At 40.0% G+C, this 13,784-nt stretch overlaps 1 protein-coding gene across 1 annotated transcript in view; it reads right to left on the bottom strand.

The window, feature by feature from the left end:
- Positions 1-13,784, bottom strand: part of DNAH8 (dynein axonemal heavy chain 8) — a 383,298-nt gene that overhangs the window by 206,234 nt on the left and 163,280 nt on the right. The window contains 6 exon segments of the mRNA XM_023734112.1: positions 684-791; positions 892-978; positions 5,580-5,767; positions 8,341-8,519; positions 10,158-10,330; positions 10,977-11,154. Of these exon segments, the coding sequence (XP_023589880.1) occupies positions 684-791; positions 892-978; positions 5,580-5,767; positions 8,341-8,519; positions 10,158-10,330; positions 10,977-11,154 (913 nt within the window).

Genomic DNA, 13,784 nt, shown 5'->3' with positions numbered 1-13,784 from the left:
CTATAAAGGGGGAGCATGAGGGAACCTTGTGGTGATGGAATAGTTCTGTATCTTGATTGTAGTGGTGGTTACACAAATCTACACGTGACAAAACTGCATAGTGCGTAATACTACACACACACACACACAACTGAGTGCATGTAAAAACACCAAACCAGTTTCATCGAGTCTACTCTGACTCATGGCAACCTCGCGTGTCAGGGAACAACTATGCTCTATAGGGCTTTCAATAGCTGATGTTTCACCAATAGATCTTCAGGCCTTTTTTCCAAGGTGCATCTGGGTGAACGCAAACTTCCAACCTTTCAGTTTGCAGCCGAGCACCATAACCCTTTGTGCCACCCAGGTAACTGGTGAAATTGGAATAAACTGTTAATCGTTATCAACATCAATTTTCAGGTTTTGTTATTGCACTACATTTATAAGATGTCAACTTTGAAGGAGGTGGGGTGAAGGGGGCCCATAACCTCTCTGTACATTTCTTCGCAATCTCCTGTAACTGTATAATTATTTAAAAATAAGACTTTAAAAAAAATCTTTAACCAATAGGTCAGATTAATTATAAATATATTTTAGAAAAGGGTCAATGAGCTTTTTCTTCACTGACTAGCATTTCACAAGGTAAAACTGCAAAAGAAAAAAACAAGGTCTACGGCAAAGAGAAAAGAGATATACAAAGTTACCTGCTTAGTAAGTTGCTCTTCACAGAGTTTGTAAAGAACATAAAATTTCTGAGCCAAGATTACATTTTCAAGAAAACCACAGCTTGCAAGTTTAACTCGCATAATGATCTGAAAATTAATACATGATATCAGTCAACAACTTAGTGGAAAACAGGTAAAGAATACACACTATATATATTATGTTCTGCTTTTAAATCCGGGTGCATACCTGTCTATCAGGAACCATCATCGCGACAGTTCTGAACTGAATTTTTAAGTTTTCTGGCAGTTCCTGCCGCCCAGCATATCCAGGGTTCTAAAAGTTAAAATATACTTAATTTGTAATTGTTGGTATAATTGGCATTTCATGCATACAAATACATTTGAAATTCCTTGTTCAGATTCTAAGGTGATATTGAAAAACATTAAATTCATAAAATGTCCTTCCTTTCTCAAAAAGGTAGATTGGAACATTGATATTTATTAATCTCAGATCATGTCCATTTTCATTATACTAATAAAGTCCCACATACGGGCGCGCATGCTCGTACTTTGTGTAGCAAAATTAACCATTTGTGTGTATACTGGTTTAAAAAAACAAGAAAGTAAAAGAAAAGAAAACTGAATAAATATCTGGATAATTATAGTCTAAAATACGTAGCTGAAAGAGGGGAAAAAGTTAGGGTTTTATACTGATCAGCTTACTCAGATAATTTTTGTCCCATCTTTTCAATTATTCTTTGCAGTCATTGTTACAGAGTTCTTTGGCTGACAAAGCACCATTAAAAAACAAAACCAACCATGGGGGTGAGAGGAAATAAAGAAGGAATGAAGAGACAAAGAAAAATGACAAAAGAGGAGGTAGAAAGGAAGCTAAGGCCTCTCAAGTAGCAACAGGTTAGGATAGGTTGGACCCAGAAGTCCTAAAGGAAAGGTTGGAAGTTCAAGGGCAAGTCAGATAAATAGGAGTCAGTTATTTTAGGAAAGTACATTAAGACATTTTCAATTCCTGAACACTTACTGGGCACTTTCAATTGACCAGATGCCTTGCTAGGTGCTGGGAATACAGAGATCGCTGGTTGTCTCCCAATACTTCTCCTTCCTTAGTCACGGAACCCCAGTTGCAAGAGTGGAACAGTGAAACCCGTGACAGCCGAAACTTGATGGGACTGCCTTGCTTTTCCGGGTCTCAAAAGTTTTCTGCCTTTGACAGGTAGCAGTCTTACCACTTTTCTATCACTGTCTATTAGTGGACAATATTTGTGTTTTCCTTCTCTGACAGGTTTCTGTCTGACACAGGTTCTGGCTTTCGAAGGTTTTACTGTACATCACTACCCAGACCAAAAACCACATTTCCCAGTCTGCCTTGCAGTTGGCATGATTAAATTCTACACAGTGAGACCCAAAAGGACACATTGTATGAAATATCCCTGATGTTTGTGTTAAGGGAGTTGATTTAATCATTTGGCTGCAACAAAATAAAGATGCTTCTGTAGCCTTTTGAGTCATGCGGTGACCTTAAAGATGGAAACCATGAGGGAGCAGGAACACAGAAGGATCTTCAGAGAAAAAATTCTTATGTGTTAATCCACTATTTTTCATGTCTCACTAACTCACAGCCCAATGCAATATCTAATTGATATTTCCAATATTATCCTTAATTCAGAGAGAATGTTAAACTTCTTTTAAATTTCCTAGGCCGCAGTATCACAGTGAGTAAATTTCTTCATCCTGTTTCCAGAGTTATAATTGATCACTTCTGAATTATTACTGTTTCCTCCTAACTGCTTTACTGGATGTTTGCTTAACAAAAACTTTTCTGATTTTTCTTCCTGTACTTTATCTTTGTGCCCTGGGACACTTACAACTTAGAGCACTTTGTGTTATCTTGCAACTTAGTGATTTTATTGTATAAGGAACATTTATAAAATGATTAAACAAAACTGGCTCGACATTCACTTCTCTAATTCACGTTGTTAGCGCCATCAAGTTGGCTCCAACTCATAGCGACCCTGTGTACAACAGAACAAGACACTGCCCAGTCCTGCACCATCCCCACAGTCATTGTTATGCTTCAGCCCATTGTTACAGCCACTGTGTCAATCCATCTCCTTGAGGGTCTTCCTCTATTTTGCTGACCCTCTACTTTTCCAAGCATGATGTCCTTCTCCAGGGACTGATCCCTCCTGATAACACGTCCAAAGTATGTGAGATGAAGTCTCGCCTTCCTTGCTTCTAGAGAGCATTCTGCTGTACTTCTTCCAAGATAGATTTGTTTGTTCTTTTGGAAGTCCATGGTATATTCAATATTCTCGGCCAACACCATAATTCAAAGGCAACAATTCTTCTTCGATCTTCCTTATTCATAGCCCAGCTTTCCCATGCATATCAGGCGAATGAATATACCTTGGGTCGGGCGCACCTTAGTCCTCAAAGTGATATCTTTGCTTTTTAACACTTTAAAGAGGTCTTTTGCAGCAGATTTGCCCAACGCAATATGTTATTTGATTTCTTGACTGGTGCTTCCATGGGCTTTGATTGTGGATCCAAGTAAAATGAAATCCTTTACAAATTCAAACTTTTCTCCACTTATCATGATGTTGCTTACTGGTCCAGTTGTGAGGAGTTTTGTTTTGTTTTTTTTTAAATGTTGAGGTGTAATCCATACTGAAGGCTGTAGTGTTTGAGCTTCCTCAGTAAGAGCTTCAAGTTCTCTTCGCTTTCAGCAAGCAAGATTGTGTCATCTGCATATCGAAGGTTGTTAATGAGTCTTCCTCCAATTCTGATGCCATGTTCTTCTTAATATAGTCCAGCTTCTTGTATTATTTGCTCAGCATACAGACTGAATAAGTATGGTGAAAGGATACAACCGTGATGCACACCTTTCTTGACTTTAAACCACGCAGTATCCCCTTGTTCTGTTTGAATGACTGCCTCTTGGTCTACGTACAGGTTCCTCACGAGCACAGTTAAGTGTTCTGGAATTCCCATTCTTCACAATGTTATCCATAGTTTGTTATGATACACACAGTCGAATGCCTTTGCACAGTTAATAAACTAGAGGTAAACATCTTTCTGGTATTCTCTGCTTCCAGCCAAGATCTATCTGAAATTAGCAATGATATCCCTCGTTCCGCGTCCTCTTCTGCATCTGGCTTGAATTTCTGGCAGTTCCCTGTCAATGTACTGCTGCAATCACTTTTGAATTATCTTCAGTAAAATTTTACTTGTGTGTGATATAAATGATGTTGTTCGATAATTGCATTCTGTCGGATCACTTTTCTTTGGAATGGGCACAAATATGGGTCTCTTCCAGTCGGTTGGCCAGGTAACTGTCTTCCAAATTTCTTGACATAGACAAGTGAGCACCTCCAGTGCTGCATCTGTTTGCTGAAACATCTCAGTTAGTATTCTGTCAATTCCTGGATCCTTTTTTTCGCCTTCAGTGCAGCTTGGACTTCTTCCTTCAGTACCATCGGTTCTTGATCATATGCCATCTAATTTCTAATTCATAGAAACTCCCATTTATTCATGCCTTTGTTTTCTATCTTCATACACTGTATCTCAAAGTTCTGCCCTCAATCACATGGTGCCTGAACTTGTTATAATTCTTTGGTATAGGACCTTGTTTCGGAAGTTTTTAGTTATTTCCATCACTCTTTTATTAAGTATCACAGAAAAACAAAGTTTAGAGGTTAAGCAGTCAGGTTTTGACGTCACACAGATAACGAGCTCTGTCTCTTACTGGCTGTGTGACTTAAGCAAGTTATTAAATCTCTCTGAGCTATAAAATAGAGATGATAGTATCTACTTCAGAGGGCTATCACACCCATAAAATGAGGTACATGTGGCAGTCATTAGTGCTATGGCCCAAATATTTTAGGTTTTTCCCCCTTTCAGGACCATACATGATAGGATTGTGCTCCCTGTCCCCTTGAAGTTAGGTGTGCCCATGTCACCTGCTTTAGCCAATGACTTGTGACTTGTGTCATTTCTGGACAGAAACCCAGAGAGTCAGCACAATTCTTCATGTTCTCTTTTTTCTTTGCTGCAACAACCAGCAATGACTGAGACAGTAGCTACCTTGTCAACCAGAATACCAGAGTAAGGACATGTAAAGGAGATCTTCCCTCCCCCAGCCCTGCCACCCCAGTCAATCCACAATGGACATGTAACATGAAGGAGGGAGAAACAAATAAAAGTGGTTTCAAGTCACTAAGGTTTTGGGTTGTTTGTTACTGTAGCATAGCATGAGCTATCCTAACTGATACACGTCATAAAACATTTGGCCCAGCACCTTATTCATAATGTTGTCAGTTGCCGTGGAGTCGATTTTGATTCATGGTGACCCCATGTGTGCAGAGTAGGACTACTCCAAAGGGTTTTCAAGGCTGTGAACTTGCAGAAGCAGATCTCCAGGCCTGTCTTCCAGGGCACCTCTGGGTGAGTTCAAACTGTCAAGCTTTTGGCTAGTAGTTGAGTGCTTAACAACTTGCACCACCCAGGGACTCCTTTATATACAATAAGTGCTCAATAAACAGTAGCTATCATTATTACTGGAGCCCTGGTGGCACAGTGATTAAGAGCTCAGCTGCTAACCAAAATGGTGGCAGTTCGAATCCACCAGCCGCTCCTTGGAAACCCTGTGGGGCAGTTCTACTCTGTCCTATGCGGTCACTATGGAAATCGATTCAATGGCAACTGGTTTGGTTTTTTGGTTTTTATGATTATTATTAACATATTACTATTTTATCTTTCGTGTGTGCTGTTTTTATTACTAAAAAAAAAAATCCAATAAGAGAGAAGAGCCCATGACCCCTGAATAAGTCAGACATTTACCAACTAATATATGCTTTCTTTTACTTAAGTCTCTAACAGTTAAGCTAATCAAGTTGCATTTAAATCGTACGTTCTCACCATTGTTAAGAAAATTCCAAATTCTGGATTTAAGTCAACACAATCACCATCAGAGAAAATGAACTGTTTTTTCCTCTCTTTTCTTGCTGTCAAAACAATATATATTTGTTGGGCTGCCACTGATAATACAGGCAATTCAATTCTGTTAAACTCATCAAAACAACCCCAGGAACCCGACTGTGCAAGGCCTGAAATGAAAAACAGTCAATTTGCAAAGTTTTATTTTATAATAGTCCTTCCTAATAGCACTCATTTTCCCAGAGTACTCCTAAACCATTGTATATTGAAACATGGTTTATGCAAAGTTTCCTACCTGGTTGTTTATAAAGACATATTTCATTCCAGTGATAAAGAGGGGTATAATTATTTGTATTATCATCACCAAAACAATGAAAACAGTACACTACTAAAATGAAAGTCATTACAGTCAGGAATGGTAACAGCTGACAAAACTTGACCCAGTATGGGAAGGGGGTGGATGGAACCATGATAGGGGATACATTCCTTAAGTTGTGGGGAAACTGACAAAATAAAGGAAGCACCCCTCTGGGTCAGATCTCTCATTATTCCCTTTTTATCACTATTACATAGATATTTCTGGATGCTGGGTGAGACAGGGAAGGGCCAAAAGGATTTCTTTCTTTTTTAACTTAAAAAAAAAAAAAAAAAAAACTTTGTTTTTTATAGCATTTTTAGGTTTACAGAAACTGTGCAGAAAGCACAGAGGGTTCCCTTTTACTCCCTCCACCCTGCACACTGTCTCTCCTATTAACATCTTACATTCCCGTGGTACATTTGTTGCAATTGATGAACTAATATTGATACATTATTATTAACTAAAGTCCACAGTTCACATTAAGTAAAATGATTTTTATTTATTGCTTACAAAACGTAACACAGAGCAAGACCTGGATATCGTGAACATTGCTCCAGCCCTCAAGAATCAAAACCTTTACTATCTTCAGCTATCTGAAATGCTCATTTCTTCTATTGTATCTCCCTTCAATCTTCCCTTCTCTCCTTTGGGAATTTTCATTATACAGATGTTGGAACTCATGTATCTATCCCTATGACTCTTAAGTTTTTTGGTCAAACTCCATCTCTTTGTCTTTTTGCAATGTATTCTCTTGGCTAGATATTCCAACTCAAGAGAGTTTTGTTTTTTTTTTTTTCTTCATTTATGTTTTCGATTTCCAACAACTCCAATTTTTTTTATAGCAGCCTGTGTGTTTTTTTTTTTTTTTTTAATTGGTTGTTAGTGATAAATTCTTGACTCTCTCTGAAGCTTTTAATTTTATTTATTTTTACATTTCCTTCTGTTTCCTCTATTAATTCAGTTCAGTAGTCTCTTTACTGCATTGGGTGCCTGTCCACTTTTTCATATATTTTATGAGACTTTGTTATCTCTGCCTAATGGTTTTTTAATATGTATTTCCTCAGCCCACATGCAAATTTGTTTGCAGAATGCATACCTGGCTCTGGTGGTTTGGTGTGAGGTATAGGATAGGCAGGAGAATGACTCAAAGGTTTTTGTCTGAACATTTGGGAGAACGAGTGGCCATTTACCGAGACGGGGAAGGCTTAGGAATGAGTAGATATGGAGAGCAGTAGGGGAGAGCAGGAGTTTGATTTTGGATAAACAGAATTTGGACTATTATGAGTCAGAATCGACTCAACGGCACAGAACAACAACAGAATTTCAGAAAGAGCACTGGTGGTATGACAGTTAAGCACTCAACCGCTTGCCAGTTTGAATCTACCCAGCAGCTCCGTGGGAGAAAGAACTGGAGAGCTGCTCCAGTAAAGATTACAGCCTAGAAAATCCTATGGGGCAGTTATACTCTGTCACACAGAGTCACAGTGAGTCAAGCATCAACTCAATGGCACCTAACAACAACAACAGATATTTAAGTGGAGGTGTCAGTAGGAGACGTTTGCAGTTTCAAGAAAGCCAAATTAGAAACGTAAATTTGGGAGTCATCATATAGATGGTATTTAAATCTTGGGTCGGCATCATACCAGCAAGAGAATGAGAGTCAACAGACAAGCAAAGACCAACAATGACTGAGCTCTAGGACTGAAGTGTTCTGTGGTCTTTTTTCTCTATCCAGCTGAAACCACCTCCGATTGATCTTTCAGGATTTTCTCAAAATTTCCCATCTACTAATGGCTCCCTTTCTTGTTTTCCAGTGTTTGTGCTTTTAAAAATTCCTTTATTTCAGAACTATCTATATGGGATCAAACTGACAACAGCAACTCAAAAGGTTAGATAGGAACCTTAGGGTGAGAACGGTTACACAACTGGAAGAATGTAATCAATGTCAGTAAGTGGTACATGTAGAAACTGTTGAACTGGTGCGTGTTTTGCTGTGTATATTCTCAACAACAAAATAAATACAACTATACAAAAAAAGAAAATCCTTCATCTCAGTGGATATAAAGTAGGAAGGAAAGTTGCATGTGTGATCAGTTTTCTATCTTGATCTTATCTCCACCATTGTTTCAGGCAATAAACTGATTCAATTTTCATAATCCAATCGATATCCCACACGTGGAATGTAACACCAGCAATAGTACTGAAACATGAAATTGATGATATTCGACCATTTTGACCTAGAAAAATGGCAATACCGTATGGATTAACCCATACTGATGTTGATTATCTGAAACAATATCACAATCAATTTATATCAGAAAATAATGTAGAGGTACAATAAAAATAAATTCAACAAAAATAATTTAACATCGTTTTGACACTTGCCTTTAAAAATCCTTCCTAGGCCTCTGAAATCCATTTGATCTGAGCAGTTGAACACAACCACATATTTTCCCAAACACCTTCCCATGTCTTTGGTGGTCTCTGTTTTGCCAGTGCCTGCAGGTCCTGCTGGAGCACCACCCATGTTCATTCCCAAAGCCTGTGCTAAAGTGATATAGCATCTGCAAATGTCAATCAGATAAAATATTGTTAATACAGGATAATCCGTATTAGAGTAAAGCACAAGCAAAAGCCCAGGAATAACAGGAATGAGCCTGTTTATATTCCAATTTGAGCAGGCCACATAAAAGAGATAGGGGCCCAAACAAAGCTGGGGTAAAAACCAAAACCAAACCCACTGCTCTCGAGTCAATTCCAACTCATACTTGCTATTTATTAGAAGTAGTACAGTGATTCCAAAAATTACTTGGGGCAAACGTCTAAACTCCTTAACATTGATTTAAAACCTTCAGGCTTTCTCTCCCATTGTGGTCAGGATAAGCTGCAAAATCAGAAAACCAAATAAACGGTGGTATGCTGGTAAATGTTTAACAACTGGCTCTCAGGATGGGGGCAGTACTGATTTGTACTTTTGCCAATTTCTATGGTGTAAATACTTCCACTATGGCCAATGGCAAGCTATCAGTCTAATGTCACTGAATCCAGAATTGGGAAGAGGTGCACATAGTCAGAGCACATCCATTGCAGAGATGTTTTTTACTATGAAATATTTCACTCATTTAGAAAAGTAGAAAAAATAATATAATTAATCTCCTTGTATCTGTGATTCAGCTTCTGCTATATTTACTTAAGATCTAAGTAAAATTTAGTAAAGATCTTAGGAAAGCTTAGTGAGATGTGAAGCTTAACACGTAAACACCACTGGAAGAGAAAGAACACTGACAAATGTATGCTGCAATGGCACTGGGCATCTAAAGGGAGAGGCTGGATGAATAAAGAGGAGGCTAAAGATGTAATTTGACTGCATCATAATTTTACTTGGAGGCACCCCTATTTAAACTACTGGTGGGATTAAATGTTATATAACCCAATTTAATCCAATTGTACAAATATGTATTGAACGTCTTCTAGGCACAGTGTATTGAACTGGTGCTGTGAGATATAACCAATAACCAGTTGCCATCAAGTCAACTCCTACTCATGGTGATTCCATGTGTGTCAGAATAGAACTGTGCTCCATAGAGCTTTCAGTGGCTAATTTTTTGGAAGTAGATCGTGAAGCTCTTTTTCTGAGGCACCTCTAGGTGGACTCAAGCCTCCAATCTTTCGGTTAGCAGCCTAGTGCACTAACCATTTGCACCACTCAGGGACTTCTGTTGTGGGATACAGAAAGATGAAAAAGGCCCAGTTCTTATCCAGTGTGATCTACTGCAAAGAGCTGCGGGGGGATCGCTATTGACTTGTTATTCAGACTTGGCTAAGAAACTTCACTTTAGGCATCCATTTCCTCATTTGAAAGACGAGGAGACTGAATTAGATCTCCAAAGTTCCTTCCTTCTTTACAATTCTGAAGACTTGCTTTATGGTTATTTTTCCATCTTGGAAACTAAGATTCATTACTAGATTACTCAGTCACATTCAAGTTTGCCTTCATTCTTACATATTTTTCTGCTTCATAAAATTTTAATGTACATGTGTAAGTAACAGATAGTTATTTCATTGTTAGACTGACTTTGATGAGGTAGCATACACTCAACACAACAGCAATATGCTTTTGTTAATACTTTAATGCAATTTTAGGATGCTTTTCAACACTTTAATTAATTACAAAATGAAACAACAAAAAATGTATTTCTTACCTATCTGTTAATGGAGTGATAACAAGACGATCAGTGCATCCTAGAAATTCATTTTGATAAATAAAATCAACATCTGTAATAGACACCACAGTTTGATCCAAATCTTCCTTAAAATAAAACCTGCTCTGTTTTAGCCATTCAAAATCAGTAATTGATTTGATATGCATTTTCACCTTAAAAATACAAAATACAAAAAGTTACATACCTGAATTACAATCGCATGAAACATACACGTATTATTCACTCATTTATTATGAACGATTTTCATCCATTTAACAAATAACAAATTTTTACTGAGGCCCTCCTTGTGCTTTACAATGTGCTGAGTGAACAAGAAAGATGTGGTTTCTTGTCTTCTGGAGTTTACAGAAAAGGGCAAAAGACAAACGGTTAAATGAGTAATTGCAATGGTGGGTGAAAAGCGGTACCAAAGAAGTTCAGGGTTCATGGAAACATGTAGCAAGAGGACCTAACCTGTTCTTGGGGGTTTGCGAGGGAACTCAGAAACTTAAATAAGGTATAGCAGGTAGGAGGCGTGCCCTGGGCTCCGCTTGAGGCGGGGCACCAATGAGCAGTTTCTATTGGCCATCAGTTTCCATCGCCAGCTGTGAGAGATCATTCAGCAACTTAACACTAATTGCCCTAGGCCTATTTTCCACAGATAGCAAAACCCAAACCAAACTTGTTGCCATCGAGTCATTTCCGACTCACAGCGACCCTACAGGGCAGAGTAGAACTGCCCCATAGGGTTTCCAAGGAGCAGCTAGCTGGTGGATTCGAACAGCCGACATTTTGGTTAACACCAAAGCAATTAATTACTATGCCATCAGAGCTTCTACTTTCTGTGGCTAGGCCCCTGATACTGTGATGTTTAATGTTATGTGGCAGCTTGGCTAAGCTGTGATTCTCAGTGGGTTGGCAGACACTGGACTGGGTGCTCTTCCATAACTTAATACAGGAAAGCCTGCGAAAGCAGGAACCTGTGTAAGGAGGAAACCTGTCAGAGAAGGAAAACTCAAATATTTTCCACTAATAGAGAGTAATAGAAAAGTGGTGAAGACTGCACCCTGTCAAAGGCGGAAAACTTGCAAGACCCGGAAAAACAAGGCAGTTCCGTCAAGTTCCGGCTCTCACAGGTTTCACTGTTTAATGTAATCACCTTCTATTATGTGATCTGATGTGATCATCCAATCAGTTGAAAGGGAAATTTGGGGGAGGAGGGGGTTGTGTGGCCTGCCTCCAGAATATAAATGAATGTTCTGAGAATGCTCCTCCCCTCTCCCCCTACCTCCCCCCTGCAGGCTTCTGCTCCCCTAACCTCTGGTCCTTGGGACATAAGCCTGCAGAATTCTCTGGCCTGCCACCTGACCTACAGATTTTGGATTCCCCAGCCTCTGCAATCCTGTCTCCAGCCTGCTGCCAGACCACGGATTTGAACTTTGCCAGCACCCACAATTTTGTGAGCCATTTCCTTGAACTAAATCTCTCTCAAAAACAAACCACACCCGTTGCAGTCAAGTCAATTCCAACTCATAGTGATCCTATAGGACAGAGTAGAACTGCCCCATAGGATTTCCAAGGAGTGGCTGGTGGATTCAAACTGCTGACCTTTCGGTTAGCAGCCAAGCTCAACCATTGCGCCACCAGGGCTCCAATCTCTCTCTATGTATTTATATATACGTTTCACTGGTTTTGCTCCTCTAGAGAATCCAGACTAAGGTACTCAGAGAAACAGACATCTAAACTAAAACCTAGATAAACAGTAGGAATTCATCAAGAAAATGAAACCAAAGAGTGATGGGCTATAGGAGGGAAGAATGTTCTAGGCAAAGACGCAGAAGATCTGGTTGGTATGTAAGAAGTTCATACAACTGGGGCATTCAGGGCTCTAGAGAGAAGAGTTAGAGTTGAGGCTTCAGAGGGCTAATGGAAGGGGTTTGGGCACTGTCATGGCAATGGGAAGACAGTGAAGGAATTAAGCAAGGAGATGCATAATCATATGTGCACATGTGCCTTCCTGCCCCCACACTGTGGCCAAGGTGCCCAACCAAGATACCCAACCTCTTCCGCTATACCAGGCTGCCCAGTCATCAGCATACGCCTACCAGGCAAGAGTTACTGGGCTCCCATGCCACGGATGCAAGCTTTAGTACCTAGACCATTAGAAGAGCTGGAAACCAGATAAGTACTTTTAGGAAGTACATTCCGTCACAACCACATTCTGGGGTGCTTCATGACTTTCACTGGCAAACTTGGAGAAACCCCAGTCCTGTTCTCCCGGGGGAATCAACTTTGGAAAGTAGATTTTGGTCCCTTTCACTGCTCTTAAACCCACCAGGCTCACTTCCAGGTCGTTCAGCTGACACCACTTAAAAGCGGGCCTCTGGCAACTTCACATGTTCAGACCTCCATCTAACCTAGTCTCCATATTCCTCGCTTTACTACCTACAGTCTTGTTGTTGTAACTTTGTTTCATTGCTTATAGCCAGGGGCCTATCTATTGAAAATAGTGCCTATGGCAATTAGTTTTACATTCCTGAAAGATCTCTACAGCTGGCCGTGGAAACCACTATGGCCAACAGAAAGTGCTCATCAGCGCCCCTTCTCAAGCGGCACCCAGGGCACGAGCCCTACCTGCTGTACCTTAGTTACACCTCTGCTTACAGCCTTGCCTCACCCTCCAGTTTGGAATTCTGGCTTCTCTTAAAGCACAGTTTGTATGCATCACCTTAGAAGAGCTACTTTCAGGTAACATAGTCCAGCCCCACCCTGAAGGACTCTGCTTTCTAATGCAAGCTTCAGAGCCATGGAGATCCAGTCAGCTTTTAACAGATGATCAAATCAAAACCAGGCCTGTTGCTGTCGAGTCAACTCTGACTCGTGGCAACCCCAAGTGTTACAAAATGAAACGGCTTCATACAGTTTTCTTGGCTGTAATCTTTACCAGAAGCAAATTGCCAGGCCTTTCTTCTGCAGTGCTGCTGGATGGGTTCAAACCATGAACCTTTAGGTTAGTAGTTGAGTGTAAACCATATGCGCCCCCCAGGGACCTCTTTCAACAGACGATGAAGAGGAGGAAAAGGAGGAGAATAGCTAATATTTGTTGAGTTCTTACTCTAAACCAGGCTGCCCTAAGTATTATACACAGAAAATAAAACGCATATGTATGCTGTTCCTGAGATCTCATTTAGTTGGGGTGCAAACTGACTATGAGCTCCATGGTGGCTAAGATAAAAGCAAAACAATTTCATAGTTTTCATTGTGTATAGGCTTAAAAAGTAGCCCTGGTGGCAAAATGGTTAAGTAAGTGCTCGGCTGCTAACTGAAAGGTTGGTGGTTCGAACCCACCCAGCGGCTCCTCAGGAGAAAGACCTGGTGATCCGCTTCCATAAAGATTACAGAAGGCAGTTGTACTCTGTCCCATAGGGTAGCTATGAAACAACACCCATTTAAAAAAAAAAAAAAACTTTTGCCTTCGAGTCAATTCTGACTCATAATGGCACTACAGAACAGAGTAGAACTGCCCCATAAGGTTTCCAAGGAGCGGCTGGTGGATTCAAACTGCCAATCTTTTGATTAGCAGTCAAGCTCTTAACCACTGTTCCATCATTATGAAGGGAAAGCAGA

Source organism: Trichechus manatus, unplaced genomic scaffold, assembly GCF_000243295.1.
Source record: "Trichechus manatus latirostris isolate Lorelei unplaced genomic scaffold, TriManLat1.0 scaffold00065, whole genome shotgun sequence".
Lineage (NCBI taxonomy): Eukaryota > Metazoa > Chordata > Mammalia > Sirenia > Trichechidae > Trichechus > Trichechus manatus.
Note: the sequence above shows the minus strand (reverse complement) of the source record. Positions and strands in the feature narration are given on the sequence as shown.